This window comes from Molothrus aeneus, chromosome 5 (assembly GCF_037042795.1).
Source record: "Molothrus aeneus isolate 106 chromosome 5, BPBGC_Maene_1.0, whole genome shotgun sequence".
NCBI classification, from domain to species: Eukaryota; Metazoa; Chordata; class Aves; order Passeriformes; family Icteridae; genus Molothrus; species Molothrus aeneus.
In genome coordinates this window covers 7,034,617-7,052,382 of record NC_089650.1, presented here as the reverse complement: position 1 = coordinate 7,052,382, position 17,766 = coordinate 7,034,617, and the positions used below count along the sequence as shown (strand labels likewise).

General features: G+C 39.5%; 1 protein-coding gene across 1 annotated transcript in view; it reads right to left on the bottom strand.

The window, feature by feature from the left end:
- The window catches only part of FBLN1 (fibulin 1), a 66,454-nt gene extending 63,438 nt beyond the window's left edge, over nt 1-3,016 (bottom strand). Inside the window, exon 1 of the mRNA XM_066549911.1 lies at nt 2,844-3,016. Coding sequence (XP_066406008.1) covers nt 2,844-2,913 — 70 coding nt within the window. The 5' untranslated portion in view covers nt 2,914-3,016. The remainder of the gene's footprint in view (nt 1-2,843) is intronic.
- Nucleotides 3,017-17,766: the final 14,750 nt, after the last annotated feature.

Sequence of the window (17,766 nt, the reverse complement as noted above, 5' to 3'; positions counted from 1 at the left end):
CTTGACCTTCTCTGTTTCATCCCCTTTTATTCTCTACAGATATTTTACAAATCAAGTAAACCCAGATTCTCTGCTTACTGAATTCATTTTACCACCTACTTCTTTAGAAGTATCCATAACTCAAAAAGCCAAACTCAAAATCTTTCATGGTCCCAGTTAACTATTTCAGTCAAGTCCCAGAGGGCTGAAGCCCATCTTTCATTTCAGAAAATAGGAATAGAAGCATTGTAGAACAAGTTGGTCTTAACACAACTATTTATTGAAAACACATGTAAAGTTGATATGAAACTTGCAGAATGGGCTGAAGTAGAATGAGAAATAAATAACTTTTGAAAATGCATTGACCTACTCTCAAGATAATGCCTGAAACCTAACAGAACAATATAAATATACTGCAGTAACTTGATAAGCTGGTTTATGGGGGTTTCTCTTGGATTTCACTAACACGTCTGCTTTCAATTACACAGATGAAAAACAAAGAGCTTTAACATCTTGCTCTTCTCCTGATTGCAATAAAATGTCACTTCTGAAAATGGCCTCTTAAAACAAAACTCAACTAAAAACTAATTTAGAGGTAGCACTCATGTTTTAGAACTGGTAGTATGTGATTTCTTTGGGGCAGACTTTATCTAGGGTAACACACAAGAAAGCACAGATTCAACCTTTTATGTGTCCTACCTCCACCCAAATACTTCTTATAAATGTACCGTTATAAAAGCACATGTAAAAATCATAATCTTAAAATAAAACTCCTTCCACAAAGTCAGTGGAACATTTTTTTTATTGCAACAGTAACCTTCCCCTGAATAGACACGCTTCCAGATGTTTAGTGAGTTAAAACTGTGCCTGTAGTACCAAGATGTGCCAAAGAGAGAGCTGCAGGATGAACTTTTAATACACTGACTGGCCATGGTGATGGAATTAATCTTCTTAGTTTTATGGTAGCTGATAGGTGTTAAATAATGCAATGTTTACAGTAAAAAAAAAAAAAAAGTTGCATCATGAAATGTTTTAAGGTTTTAAGATCCTTACTCTAGCAAAGAATGATGTACATGCCCTATATTAATGTGCACTGGGCAGTTCCCCTGAAGGCAGTCCTTCAGTTTCTTCAGAATGAACACTTTAAGAGCTACTGATGATTTGATGATTCATTAGTGAGGAAAAGCAATTAAGGAAACTGATGGTAACAAATTCAGAAGAAAACTGTATTTCATAAATACACCATCCTAGTAACTTGGCAATTGTATCATTATAGCACATGGGACCTCCTCTTTGCTCCAAGGCCCCTCATTCCAGACCTGCAGGGGAGCACAGGCTCTGCCCCAAAGGCTTCAACAGCATGACTTCACCATGTAATTACTTCATTTACCTCTAAAATGCAGATTATTATTCAATATTCATTAATTATTTCACCCAAGCGAAGTCTACTCTTTGAATGCTGATCTCCTAAGCAAGGATCCTCACCTACTTTCATTTAAACCTAATTTTATCCAGTGTACTGTTAAGTTTTAAGAAATAGAAATTCTCAGTCAAATTAGGATATGGATTCTAATTTGGAAATCAAATGCTGACATATATTTTACTGCTAATTTTTGTGTTAAATTTTTTTTTTTAAAAACAGAGCTTATAGATCTAATGACTTCCCAGTTTTCTAAAGAATTATCCAGTAACTAAGGTTAAATGTACAGAGGTCACAAACTGAAATTATTCATGTTGTACAATAATGTTGGATGCTTAAAATTACTATGCCTGCTCACTTGACACACCAAAGCCACAGTTTTGCTGATGTACTCTGTTGTCTAAGGCAAAGTAGGATCTATTTTGATTCTGGAGGCGAATGCTGGTCTTCTGACCGTCTTATTCTGTCCCTCTTTAAAATGAGCAATTCTTTATCAAAGCAGGTATCTGTGACAAGTGCTCTGCTAGATGAAAATCCAAAACTCAAGACACTGTGATAGTAACAAATTATTTACTTCACTGTCTTTTGTCTGCCTAGGCCAGTGACCATGTGTTTCCAAGTACTTGCTTGGAGTGTAATGAAACCTCAATGGACCCCTTGGGGTTACTCTAATGGAAAAGTCACTTACCTGTTAGCTGTGATAAATTCGTTATCACCATAGGGCAAATACTTTCTTTGTCACCTCCTACAAATTAAGATTTGCATGAGATTTCTACAATGAATTAACAAGTTCACATCCTCTCTTCAGACAGTAATAAGAGACCAGAAATAAAAGTGTGCAGTACAGAAAAGGAGTCATGGCTCGGATCCAGATCCCTGCTTTCAAAACCAACCACATCACACGGTACCATTCGCACACGCTCCGCGTTTTGTCTCCAAAGAGCCTGCATCCTTTGCTTCGCTATTCCTCCCTCTCCTCCGGGATCCCAGTGAGCTGCTGGCTCGGTTTCCCGAGCTTTCTTTCGGCTGGAGCTGTGTCCGGCAGGTCAGAGCTGCCGCCTCTGCTGCCGCCGCCGCTTTCGGACCCGTCACTCCCGCTGGGCACCAGGGGCACCGCGCGGCGCCCGCCCCGACATGTCGCGACATCCCTGCGATATCCACCGAGCTGCTCTGGATCCCGGGTGGGCTGGGGGTGCCCGTCGGGCGAACCCATCACCCTCTCACACAGAGAGCTCAACACCCCGCGGCACAGCCCAGCCCGTCCCGTCCGGTCCGGCAGAACCTGCCCGGGGGCAGCGGCGGGGCCGGTGCTCACCACGCCTTTCTGCTCACTTGGACGTGGCAGCGGCGCTTTAAAGCCTGCCCGGGACGTGCGGGGACACGGGGGAGAAGGGGGCCCCATGGCCCGGCGAGCCCCGCAGCCCATCCCCGGCGCCGCTCTTACCTTGTCCCCGGAGCGAAGGCGGCAGCAGCGCCAGGAGCAGCAGCAGCCGCAGCGGCCGGGCCCCGTCCATCGGCGGGGAGCGCTGGCCCCGAGCGGGTCTCGGCTCTCCTCAGGCGTCCGGGGGGCTCTCGCTTCTCCCTTCTCGCTTGCTGCTACTGCTGTCCCAGCCGCCCAAGACCGGTTGGAAAAGAGCTCGCAGGAACCCCCCCCCCCCACTCGGTGGGCTTTACAAAGATTTAATTCAGTGCCTGCCCGCTTAATTATCCAGCCTGCGAGTGCTCGGCAGGACAGAGCCGTGGCCGCAGCTCGGAGGCACCGAAGGCTGCCTGGTGCTGCCGATAGCCCGCCGCCCCCACACGCCCTGAAAGTGACTCCCCGGAGCTCGGCGAGCGGCAGATCCTCAGCCCGAACCGTCACCGATGCCGTGAAAGAGAAGTGCAGCGACTTCTCTCGTTTCCGAGCAGAGGAAAGCCACAAACAAAGGCAAGGCAAAGCAAAATAAAACAAAAGAAACCACCTAGCAGAAGTTTAACCTCTAAAGGGGAAATATTCAACCTCCCTACCCCTTCTAGGTCTTTACCCCAATACAGCTTTTGTCAATCAGATATGGTTTTTAAAAGGAGAGAGATTCTAGAATCTTTCAATGAAATTCAGTGGGGAAAATAAAAATCCCTCCTTCCCTCCCCCTACTCTTAAGAAGTCAGGATGAGAATTTCAACCCAAATGAGGCAGCTCTGATTTCTCTCCCCTCCCTTCTTTTTCATCTTCTTCTTTTTTTTTTTTTTTTTTTTTTTTTTTTTTACCTCCTTATCTTATTTAAACAGGAACACAAACACTGATAGTGGTCAAAGGACCCAGTTGGCAATGCTGTTGTTGAGATCTTTCAGATAATGAGAGGGATAATATTTGCAGGCAAATGGAGATGGAAACACACAGAGAGTTCAACACCCCTGTATACTTTGCCCTCGATTTTACACAAACAAAGAGTTGGAAGTCATTGTGTGTTTGCTTGCAGGTTGTGCCACGTGGACCCCGATTGGGCTATTCCTCTTGAAACTACTCAATAATGCAACTTTTGAGTATCTCTCCTCAAAATGTCCAAATGGGAAAAGTGTTTAAGGCAGTAAGAGTTGAATGTGTGTTTTCTTCCTCACCAAATTATTTGTACTTTTCTAACACAAGAACATAAATACCACCATAAGGCCAAGAGTGCAACTATCTCAACAGCCTGTCTTCAACCACAGTTGTAAAGTAGTGGAAGAGCATGAATAAGAAAAACACACAGTAATTGTCACAATTACTGTCCCAGCCTTCAGTTCCTTTGAGTTTGGAGCATTTCCTCAGTGAAATGTGGTCTATGTGTACTTAGTAGCCCTCAGTGAATTCCTACTCCAGGTATTTATCATGTCTCCCCACGAGTTCTTGTAAAACTTTATCATCCAAAATACCCTTTGGCAACTGGGCTTACCAGTGACTGTGTGAAGGGCCATTTCCTTTTGCTCCTTTTGAACCTGGTTCCAACACCCTTCTGGTGCTGCCTCCCACACATGCTGCAGAAAGAGTTATCCAAGAACTGACCTCCATCCACACTCAAAATATCCACATTGTCTTCATTTAACTGCTGGGGGGTTTTGTTTGGTTTGTTTCTTGGGGGTTTTTTTTGTTTGTTTGTTTTGTTTGTTTGTTTTGGGTTGGGTTTTTGTGGGTTTTTTGGGGGGTTTTGTGTGGGGTTTTTTTGGGGGGAGTGGGTTGTTTGTTTTGGTTGTTTGGTTTTTTTTTTTTGTTTGCTTTGGTTTAGTTTTTTGAGTTTGTTTTTTGTGTGTTTTGTTGTTGTTGTTTTTGGTGGTTTTTTTGGGTTGGTTTTCTCCTCTCTATTTTATTGGGAAGGGGCAGCTGGAAAAGGGGAAGAGGGATGAATGGCTGATTTTATTTGGGAGGGGGGATTTTAACTGGGGGATTTTCTACCATGAGCATATCTATTTCTCTCTCTTTTTTAAATGCCCTGACTCAGTTTAAAAGGATTTTACATCAGTTACAGTGGGACCTTGCCAGTGTTTCATTCCAACCTCCAAGCTACCATTTTTCATATATCAGACAGCTGGGAGAGACACCTCACAAAGATTACACCTTGTCTAAAATTCATGCCAGGTTACTGAACCAGAGGAATCCCCTCTGTAATAACTCTAGGTTCAGTTCAATATTGCCTTTTTTCACTCTACATTAAAACCTCCCCTAACTGATTAAAGGTGGGTAGAAAGAACTTCACCCAGCATGCCTAAAACAGTGTAAAGTCATACATAATAGCCTGTCCACACATGGAGTTACCCTGATTAACACCATGTGTGGACATTTTTACTCCAGAGTAAGAATTCCTTGTTCCTGTTTAGCTCGCCACCACAAACTATACCAGAAATGAGGCAAATTTAAATAAAAGTTTAAGAAGTATTTCTAGAAAACATCATGGCTGTGGTCATCTGCAGATCAGACAATAGGTTTTTCCTTGGTTTGGGGTGGGGGTTTTTTGCTTAATACACATTTCTCCTATAAATTGGCACTCTCACCTACAGCCAGAGTGAGAGGCCTTGAGTACATGTGATTCCAATTACTGACCCCAAGCTTTGTAATGAGCTGAGCCATGCACTGCAAGCTCAATCCAGAGGTCCTGGGAGTCAGTGGAAAGCAAGGGCTTATGAGAGGGAACATTTTGCATAACCACATTTTTTTCTCCTATATCTGTTTGTAAATCTGTGTAATCTTTTGTGTAGCTCTAAAACAAACAAATTCTTTAATGAGGATTTTGTTTCTACTTCAGAAGAATAAAAATCATTTGCAGAAGCTCAGATTAACGAGTAATGACAGCGTAACAAATCACTGCACAAGTCATTTCCAAGGGTCCTGTTGAGAGTAGATACATGCAAGCAGATTGACAAAGAATTTAGAATCACTTTATCAAACCCAGCCATCTATGGCAGCAGGTTCTCAGCTCCCTTTTGGCTACTTAGGAATTCTTGAGCTGACCTGATTAAGTGTCTATAAGGGCATCAACCTCTGTCTAATGAACAAAGCTGACACGAAGTCCCAGCTGTTGTGCCTTCCAGCTCATCTCTTTTACTGCAGCTCCCAAAGCCTGATTTTTTTACCACTCCACCTATCTGTCCCAGAAGTTGAGTGAAAAAGAGGGAAATGAAATTGCACTATCTTTCCTGTTTTCAAGAAGAATGTTGCAAGGAAGTTAATAGAACTCACCTAGAAATTAAATCGAACTGTAGATTTGTAACTGTAAAGGGAAACTCCTTGGGCCCTATGGCAAGAAATGAAGCTACATGAAGCTCTTGTTATGTGCTGCATTAAAGATGCATAAAAAGGCCTCTTTTCCTACTTGACAGGAAGAATACATCCCTGATTGGTACAGACACACAAGGATTAAGAGGATTCATGTGGATCTTACCAACTCCCACTGTAAATATAAGACCTCAAACTCTACAGTAGGTAAATCTATGGCTGTTGGAGAACAAATGATCACTCAGCTTAGCTCCAAACACTAATATGAGCATGGTACAACTGACATTCAGCTTCTTTCCTACCTGGAGCAGGAAAAGAAAAATAAACTTAGCACCCTTTTTGGAGATGGATGCACAGTAATTCTTGGTTATTTTTTGAAATGGCTATAGTCATTATAAACAACAATTGCTTGCTTATTTTGAGTCAAAATCAATGTAGTTTAGTTTTTAATAGCTCTCTGGGCTTGTATTCATTGAAGTTGTCACTTTGTGCATCACCACTGATCACCAAAGCCCCTTGGGTAGTATTACTCGGGGATACTTTATATGCGCTTCCCATATCCTTGTCTGGAATTAATTTGGAATAAATCAGGATGCAGGCACATCCCCATCCTCAAATCCCAAACTACAAAACATCCACACCAAATGGCTGCCAGCCTAGGTAAACAAAAGGAAATGGGAGGGCTGTGAGCATCTGTGAGCCTACAAGTCCAAAACTGCACCTCCAAGAAGGCTCATTTTGGAGTTTGTATCTGTTTTCTACAGGTTGCCTACGTTTTCTTTTCTCTCCTGTCTGATTTAGGGAAATAGATATAGCTCTCTTGGATACTCAGAACACACCCTAGTTGTCCATTAATATGTATGGGGACTGCTTCTAAGACAAGAAGGGAGTTTATCTGGCCATAAAAGAATGCTTTGATGATCCATGTCGTTTCCCTTGTGGCATTATTTGTAGAATTCAGGAATAACTCAATCTGACATTCATGGGACATTTCCTGCCTCTCCTTCTAGAGATGCATCCTCCCAGTCTCTCAGATCTCACTTCCCATAAATTTCCTTTCCCCTTCTAAACTTTCTCATGTCCTCACACACTGAACTAGCTGGATGTGTGGATCTGCAAGGTGTTTTCCTTGACCTGAGCCCTAGGAAGGCTGGGATCCTTTGGATAAGATGGAGAACAGTGTGAGTCATGCACACACAGGTTGGAGGGGACAACAGCATCTGCTTTAGACTCTGCTTGGAGCCTCCACAAATCCAACAACAGCAGGGATCAGTTGCTATTTTAGCTGCAGTCTAAATAAAATCTCATTATAAAGGGTAGGGAAAATCCATCAGTAAAGTAAATGGCTATTCTGGAAAAGGCCATTTCCCCTCCTGATAACCCTGGTAAATCTGAATTCCATCCCTTGCCAAACAAAAGTAATATCTGAGTATGTGACCCAATGATCTTTGGGCACCAGAAAATACACAAATGAAAATAACACGTTTCAGTCTTGAATAAATAAAATCCCAGAGTCAGTTGTACCTACTAGCTTCAAACCAGGAGTAGTTTTCTCTGTTTCCTCATGGTCACTGAAGACCTGCATCATTCAGTGCTGTTTCTTCATTGTTTTATGAATTTCCTGTATTATTACAAGTCTTTTTGCATAGTTCTAATAAACAAGAACCCATTCTGTCCAATTGCAAACGATTCCAGCTTGCCAGAAAACCTTTATCTTACCACTAGAAACTGATTTAAAACATTATAATGTAAGCAGGCAGTCAGTGGAAAGAGTATGAACACTGATAAAACTCTGCAACAAATTCATGTGTACTCATTTCCTCCTTTTCCCCAGTTTCACAGACAGCCTGTTTCTTTTCCTCAGTCTCAATTTCCTTATCAGAGGTTCTCAAACTTTATTTACTCATGTGCCATATCTTTTAGACTTCACAGCCTTGGGCTGAATATCTCTGTCCCAGGAACTCAAGATCATTCTTGGTGGCCTGATTCTACAAACAAATGTTAATGATACTGTTTACAGGGAGTGTGGCTTGCATTTACAAAATGCTGACACAATTCTGAGTAGTGGCTATGAGAGAGTACCTTAATAAACATTAATTTAAAAGTTATTGTAATGTAGCAAACCGTTTAGAATAAAAATATTATAAACTTACCATATTTTCTGGCACAATTCCACAGAAACTGGTTGATACCTGGTGTGTGTGAAATTTGTAAACACTGGGTTTTAATTGGGAGGGTGAATGGATCATAAGATCTATGTACAGCTGCAAAATATTAATATTGAATGAGCTTCATGTTCCATGCTGGGTGTGCCCTGTGGTTCTCAGTTTCATTTGTATGTACTCCAGCATTAGCCACAGCCTATGGGGATGAGGAGGCTGGCTCAGAGTCTTTGGAGAGCTACAGTATACTCTAACTTTTGGATAACATTGAGCTTTTCTGTCTGTCAGGGACTGCTCTGTCATTCCTTTCTTAGCTCCTGGCTGAGCTCTGGAAGCAGAGTAAGTTACAAAGTTTTGGTTCTGGCTAAAAGAACTTGAAACAACTAACTCTTTCTTTTCCAGACTACCCTTTCCTCACACTCTTATTTATTTTGACTTTGATCTCACAACTGTTCTTTCATATAGTCCTAGAGTTTGGGATTGGGTCATTGAGACATTCCTGCAAGGGGGAAGAACGGCTCCCAAGTGAATGTATGAAAATAGGATGTGGCATACAGACAGACAGATAGACAGCAGCAACTTACACCAAAAGGAGGTAGGAAAAACATCCAGGTTTCTCACAAAAATGACCCCCCACGCCCTGAAAGTCTAAAATATTTAGGAATTGATTATCCAGGAGAAATGTGGCCTGCATAACAGTAAGTTTGAGCAGAATTTAACAGACATTCTGTTTCTAGCTCATTCTCTCTGGCTTCTGAGATATCTTTTGGCCAAATACTCGACCTCTTGGTGCCTCATGTTGTCTACAGGGATAACTTGATTTGTAAAATGTTTTGAGTTTCATAAAATTAAACAAGGTGCATAAGAATTAGTTGTTAGAAACTAGCAGCTTTAAGCCATTATCTTCCCAAGATTGTGGCATGAAGTATTTTAGGCCAATTTTAATTTAACTTCTATTTTGCCCTGTTTCAAAGCAGCATCCTATATAGTCTATATTATAGTAACATTAGTGTTTAGAATAACTCTCATATTTTCTCCAAACTTAGAAATGTATAGACAGGCACATTTCCAGCTGAATAGCAGGTATAGACATTTGCTGGACAGTTATTTGTACTTCTAAAATATTCCACAAAAACACAGGCTGCCATTATGAAGATCTAATGTCAATAATAGTTGCATTGCAAGTCAGAAAACAGGGTTCTTTCAAATAGGTGTATTTGGGACCTATATAAATGGTGTCTTACCTCTCCTGCAGTAAATAGGTGGTGTGAAAAGCACTTGCAGAATCATTTACATGAATCCAGAAAAAGAAATGCCTTTATTCATCTCCATATATTAATATACTGTATATAATAGCTCTGCTAAAGACAAGTGAAAGCTTGGCTCTATGGAAATCATTGGCAAAATTCCCACTGACTTCAGTGGGGCCAGTACTATTAACTCTTCCCTACAAGGAAAATCCAGATTGCCTAGGAAGCTGGCCTGCCTCTGCTAAGACCTCAGTCCAGACTGCTTACAAGTCAGTAAGCAGTGACTTTGTACAATTACGAAAGCTGTTATTCTTGAGAATTTGCCAAATCCTCAAGACAAAACTAGCATAATAAATTATCCCTAAACTTTTACCCTGGATTAAAACAAAACTTCTCATTTTATAAATGAAAGCACCTATGTAGACTTCCATATTCCAGCGGTTTCACTGACAGTTTTACAGAAATTAAGAAATTTATTATTATTTCCAAAAAGAAACTCATGCTTATTAAATGAACACTGATGAAACATTCTGCCTCCAAGTTTGACATCTCATTATAAATACACTAAAATATATAAAATTTGTTGAAATATAAGTATATTGTTTTCTATCTTCTGAAACTATCTGAATTAAGGATGATTTATAGTCTGTGAGGAAAGGCTAAGTGAATAGGGATTGCTCAGCCTGGAAAAGAGAAGGCTCTGGGGTGACATAATTGCCCCTTCCAGTGCCTGAAGGGAGCCTTGAAGAAAGATGGAGAGACACTATTTACAAGGGCTGGGAGTGACAGGACAAAGGGGAATGGTTTCAAACTGACAGAGAGTAGGTTTAGATTGGATATCAGGAAGAAATTCTCTGCTGTGAGGGTGGTGAGGCCCTGGCACAGGGTGCCCAGAGAAGCTGTGGCTGCCCCATCCCTGGAAGTGTTCAAGACCAACTTGGACAGGGCTTGGAGCAAACTGGGATCGTGCAAGGTGTCCCTGCCTGTGGCAGGGGGTGAAATGGGATGGGCTTTAAATTCCCTTCCAACACAGACATTCTATAATTTAAATATATGTCTATTTCAGACCATTTACTACACCAAACCATTCAGTTTCCTTGTTCCCATCAAAATGCAAAGATGACTTTGTGAATAGGAAAAAAACAAGGAACTTAATTTAACGTGGAACAGAAAATTCAGCAACATTGTGATACTGCAACAAACCCCCTAAAAAGCCAGCTGTGGAGAGTTCTCTCTATAAGTTATATGAGGATGGTCCACATTTAGAGTCCTCTGCTAAACACACAGAGTGCAGATCCATGTTAGTGGCCATTGACTAACTCTCTGTGTTCCCTTGCAAAGTCTTTGTGGCTGCTTTTCTTTTGGACTCTGTAAAGTTTCACAGTAGATGTTCAAGTACTGTTTTTCTGATCATAGCTGGAAGAAACTGGTCTGTTTGCTCTGCAGCAGCAAAGCTAAGAATAGCTTTAACTTTGCAAAGAACTGCCACTGAAGAAACTGGTAATATTTCTGTTGGAGTTGTTCTCATGGGATGGTATGTAGCCTGATTTCAATACAGCCAAACACTTCATCTTTATTTAACAGGCTTATTAACTTCACTGGGATTACTCACACACCTTAATTTATATTTGCCCTTAAATTCTTTATTGAACTGGGTTATATAAAGCGTCCTAAAAAAAAAGTCCACTCATGTTTTTCATTTTCCAAACTGCATGTTAAGAACTGTAGTTTTTCACTATGATTTCTGAAGCCAGCATTTGCCAGACTCCATCACGGGTCAAAAGAATCTTTTTCACACACATGCTGTTCATGCCTCCTTCTGTATTTTCTGACAGCTCACAGAATCTGATGTCCTTTTCACTTCACTGCCTGTCACAGTGAGCTGTTTCCTTTCTTAGTAAAGCCAGCCTTACTAGAAATGTCTGTAAATTCTCTTCTGGTTTGCTGTTCTGTTTCTAGTAAAAAAACAATCATGCTGGAGTTTTTACTGCCAGATTTCCCTTCATTCCTCAACTGAGGAAGAGGACCCAAATAGTAATGTCAGCATTGCTTTCATATGTCAGTCATATGTAGATTTTCAAAAGAAAAAGAAAAAAGAAAATTTCCCCCTTATATTCTGAGTTTATTTATTCTGTGAAGGAGGCAATGACTGTTCTTTTGAAAGAGCTAGAGATCTTGGCATTCAGTTTTTCTTCAGAATTTACTTTCACAGAGAACACACACACAAGAATGTGTTTGTATCTCAGGCAAGTGTACCCCATATTCATTTTCTTCATGGGTGAAGATCCAGGAGTAGGGACTTTCAGGTGATTACAGACAAACCCATTAACACATTGTCTCGACCTCCTGACTCTTCATTGTGTTTTAGCTAAAAGTCATCTCTTCCAGGCATGGCTCTACATAGTGGAATCACTCCTTTATTTGCTTATGTGGATTTTAGCTGGCCACTCCTAGCACTGTGGAGTGACATTTGTAAAACCAGACCCCTAGATATTGCCTTCATACAAACAGCAACTAGCAGTAGTAATAATCTATGAAATATTAATAAAAGCCTGAAGAATTAATCTGTTCTCTCTTCCTACATTCCTGGGCTCCTCCTCATAGAATATAATTAATATTTACCTTAGACATCAGATAAAATACTGGAGCTTTAAGCTGTCAGAACTGCTAATACCTTCTCATCAGATTAATGGCTTTTGAGATGAAAGATTAACTAGAGATCTTCCCTGCTAGAAAGACGAGTTTGTTCTTAAGAGCACTGCCAGGATAAAAATGAGACTTAATTATCTATGTGACATAATTAAGCCCTTCAAAAAGCCCTCACTATTTTACCAGCAGGATGGCAAGGTCAGAAAGTACTTATGAGGAAGATTTCATCACCCTTTATAATACTTTCAGAATTATGTTATTTTTCAAGCTTATTGTGAATATTCACAGAATTTTCTAATTCTTACCTACAGTGTGATGTCCCACATTGCCCTTCCATCCAGACATATGATGAGAGAGGAATGTCAAAATACTTCTTCCCACATTTTTTTAACTGGAACATCCTAGAGAAAACTTCTGTCCTGTCTATGAAGCTTCCATTTAAGACATGGCTAAGGAACAACAATTTGTACTTTTCTTCCACCGTGGATCTCTGCATCCCCATGGATCCCCAGGGGCTGTGGGTGGATCTCTGCATCATCTGTGGATCCCCATTCCCTGTGGGTGGATCTCTGCATCTCCTGTGGATCCCCAGGGGCTGCAGGTGCTCAGCTGCTTCACTCTTGTCTCACCACAGCTGCAGAGGAATCTTGGCTCTGGCTCCTGGAGCACCTCCTGCCCCTCCTTCTCTACTGACCCCGGTGTCTCCATGTTGTTTCCCTCACACGTTCTCACCTCCTCCTCTTCTCTATCTGGAATTACAACTGCCCCACTATCTTTGTTTTGATTGTCTTCTCAATTATGTTATCACAGAGGTGTCACCATCATCTCTAATTGGCCCAGCCTTGGCCAGTGGCATGTCCATCTTCAGAGCCATCAGAGATTGGCTCTGCTGGACATGGTGGGAGCTTCCAGCAGCTTCTCACAGGAGCCACCTCTGTGTCCCCCCACTACCAAAAACCAGGCCGTGCAAACCAAACACATCACAGACACAGATGAGAAACATTCACATCAGCCTGCAGCAATTTTAAGCCCTGTATTATGAGCACTTGAGAACCAGAACACACACACAATAATCCCTCTCTATCTCTGTCCCACCGGACACTCTTCAAAATATGGTTTTTTAAGATTTATTTAGAATATAAGAAAATGCTCAGGCAATGTGCATTTGTCTGGTTTCCATTTTTATGTGTTTGTACTAAGTTTGGCTATGGCATTCCTGTGTGCCACCCAAGCTGTATTTTATTTGGAGGCCTTTTCATGGTGCTCCTCTCTACTTCAGAGGACTCAGCAAAGGAATACACGTTTTGCACTTTGCAACATGGAACTGGAACTGTCACTATAGCATGTTTAGATATTGAATTGTCTAAGTACTGTTATTTATCTCAAAAACAGGATATGTGTCTTCTGAGACAAACACAACCACCCTTCTCTTTTGACTCTAATGCCTATGAAAAGCACATATAATTACTAGTGAAACACCCGAAAAGTGCCAAGTTTGAGCATGTGTTTCTTTCTTTTTTTGTTTATTTATGTACGTATGCATACATTGTTATGCTGGCTTGGCTCTTGCTTCAACATATGCCCAATTTCAGCTGAAAAGCTCAGGAGGTTAATGTTCAGTGTCTCCCAAAATGAAAAATTCTTGTTTAAAAGACCTTTTGTACACTTCAGGAAGTTACATGGTTTTGCCTTCAGACTCTTACATTCCAACCATAATTTCAGGGAAAGACTGAACAGATACAGAGTCTAAAAACTGATCCATGGCATGAAGAAAAACAAAAGTGATATAATAACCAAAAATTCAATGGAAGCACAAATACCTATATGTCAAGAATCTCAATCTCATGGCTCATGTAAATCCTCATGGCTCCACTCTTTTCATCAAAATTGTGACAATTTGCAACAGAAGAGGATTGCCAACTCTTGGGAAAAAAACGAGGTGCAGTATCCTATGAATTTCTATATGTAAGCCAGGAAGTTTATTAGTGTGTCCTTAAAGATATTGTAGTTCATCTCTTTATTAAAAAAAGAAGAAAAAAAGAAAAAGGGAAGAAAAAGAAAAAGAAAAAGAAAAAGAAAAAGAAAAAGAAAAAGAAAAAGAAAAAGAAAAAGAAAAAGAAAAAGAAAAAGAAAAAGAAAAAGAAAAAGAAAAAGAAAAAGAAAAAGAAAAAGAAAAAGAAAAAGGAGCCTTTTAAAGTTTGAAACTTAGACTTGGAATAACACCAATCACTGTAAAGTCAGACCTTTAACACTTCATGGTATAATACACTACACTGAGATGCAATACTTAAAAATATTGACACTGCTTGTAAGATCATATATAGGACTTGAATTTAAAGTTCTTTCTGTTATTACATTTCCCATCTCCTTTCTTATGCTTTTTTTTTCAGAGTAAAAACTTCTTACAGCCTCTGCTTCAAATACAAGAAAATCTGGTCCCAGATGTCACTAATTGGGAACAGGTTAGCAGAGAGATTTACAGAGAGATGCCTGAAGTTACAAATCATCATGTGGGATCTGACAACAGCCTGTTTCACTGGGCTGTTTCGTTTCATTGTATGTTAATAAGCTTTAACCCATACCACGCAAAGCACAGAAGACACATTTAAGCAGGGAAATTACATTAATATAGGTCTTTCTAAAAGCTCTTAGTGTTTGTAACATACCAAGTACCATGTAAATATGTCTCTTCTAGCCAGGGATTCAGCATAAGCACAAACTGAAATAGGAAGTAAATTAATGAGTGTCTTTTGTTTCTTAACATCTGACATTTAAAAACTAAATGTAAGGAGTTAAATGTCCTTCAGCAGATCACTAATTAAAGAACATTTCAAAATTAATTTTCTCTAATAAACACATATTTGGAGAGGGAAGGAAGAGTAAAGGGAATTGCAGTTAGTTATGATGTAGATTTGCTTTTGCTGCTGAAATCAGCATGAACGTTGCCATTAATTTCAAGGGTAGAAAGACTGAGCTAACTACAGTACAGTTGCACTAAATGAATAAGCAGAAATACTTCCTGCCCACGGGATTAAAACACTGCATTAAAACACAAATGCTTAATTTGAAATCTAGTCTTTAAAAAATAAAATTATCAAATTACAAATAATCGAGACAGTTTTGCACATTTACATGCAAGCTTAGTCCAGAGACCAATGAAGTCAACTGACCATTCTCAACACATTTCAACTGGTTGAAACTGTCAGATAGCACTCACTATTGGCCAATTATTTAACTTAGATATTAACACTTGTGTTCTATTAGAAATGTTTACTTCAAATTTATTTATAAGGCTTTTTTCCTGCTATACAATAAAACAATGCAATTGCATATACAAATTCTGGCATGCTCCCAATGACAGTATTTTGTGAGCCTTATTGTCCATTTTCCTGTGTTTCATGTTAGTCATTAGCCCTGGTGCTAACTGTGAGTAAGACAGAAAAACAGTGGGAATTGTCTTTCATTTTCTTTTCATTGTCTCAAATGACTATATAAGAATTTGGGTCCATTGAAATGTACTGCAAAATTCTCCTTACCTCATAGGAAATAGGGTCCAATCCAAGTTATGTGAAACATTTTCTGCTGTGGAGATTACTTTAGACATACTCTGCCCTTCAAATAAAATGAAAACTAGCAGGCAGTTAATATCTAACTAACCATTTAATTATTATTTTAACATGTCACTTGTTAATGTGTAAGTTCTTTTTACTCTTCATTTCATGGTCGTATGAATATTAAGATCCATGTTTGAATCATGCAGGTGAAATACACTGGTTTTGAAAAGAAAGGTTTTAAATAGTGAGATCCCATTTTGGCTTTCAAGATCACTTTTTGTCACTAGATCCATAACTCAGTATAATTATTCTGACAGCTAACACCAGAGACTCTGACTCCCTTTCCTGTAAGAGAGGTCTTTGACATGCTATGATGTATTGTGGGAGCCACTGATCTTTATGGAAGGCATATTCCTATGGAAGTATCAGCTTAGGAGAAGGGAAGATGGCACTTAACTTTCACCAAAAAATTGAGTTTTTCACTTAAAAGAAAATCAATGTAAAATTTTCACTTAGTGCAATCACAAGCTGCACCTGAATTCCAACATGGAGTCATCTTCGTGTTGTTTTAAAACTACTCTGTAATTTTTCTGTTCATTTAATCCCTGGTTTCTGTATTGGATTCATGTAAAGTTTCGAAACAGAAGAGCTCAGAATGCTTAACAAGGTGTGTGAATTGGAGAAAAGCAAATTGCCATCTTGTAACAATTGCACAGAAAATGCAAGTAAGGACACAAAGTTTTTACCAAGCTTTCTTAGAGGATATTTCAGGGTCTCAAAGGAAGTGCCCCAAGAACCCTCTCAAGCTCAGAATGTCTCCTCTTCAATATTTAGGGAGGAGTGCTTATGTCTGGCTTTGTGGCATCCAGAGTGCTCAAAGCATTTACTATTAGTTATGAGTTATACATTAAATTCATTATGGAAATTAATAGTGAGATTACTGCAAGAATGAAAATCATCATCACACTCTTACTATTCTCCCAAATTTCCTGAAGTACAAAGCAAAGAAGAAACAGACCAAAACATTTCAAAAGAAATGTTTTTGTTTGTACCAATTGTGTCTCCTAAACAGCCAGTTTGGCTTCCCAGTGAGGAACAGGGAAAATAAATCTGTTGTGTTGATCAGAAATGTAATTCTCAGACTATGTTCAGTTCATATTAAAAGATATCCACACAAGCACAGGTCTCTAGTCTCTCCTGTGGGGAAAAGAAAACAAGGGAATGAAATTTCTTCTCTAAGCTAAAATTTTCATTGCTCCTAAACCAGCCCTTTACAGCCCCTTTAGAATCTAAATTTCAAACAGATTTGCCTAGCCCCTGTGATGTATTCAGGGCAACTTATAAACAGTAAAAGAAAGGTAATATAGTGGAGCCTCTTTGGCAGTTTGCCTGAATCCAAACACATATCATCTGTTGGCAAGACAGAAATGGTTTGGTTATGTCAAAAGTGGCATATGTTACTTTAGGAAACAAATTTCCTCTGCAGCAGGAATTTAAACACAAGTTCAGCTCCAAAGTATCTGAACAGTGCTCTTAACTGAACAAGAAAACTTGTTTGAATGAATGAATGAATGAATGAATGAATGAATGAATGAATGAATGAATGAATGCATGCCCAACACATAGGAAGGGATGCAATCTGTCTGAGGATTCAACTAATATGCTAGAATACCAAAAAAATCTAAATGCCATCCTGCAAAACAGTTACTACCATTGTTTATTATAGCTAAAGGATGAGAAAAAATTAAAATAACAAAATTATGATCTATGCTGCTTGTAATTTAGACTTGAGTCTTGTCTTAGATGCACTGATATTGGGAGCAAAATTCTCAGTGAATTTTCTCTCCTTCACTCCAAGCTTCAAAAATACTCTTATTCCTATAGAATAAGTATAGTATTCCAAAAATACTATTATTAAAAATTTTTAATTCCTGCACTTTATTATTTACTAGATAGGCAGACCAAGAAATCAGCTCTCACATACAACGTGATATCGTTTCATTACATTCATTGTTATTCTGACATG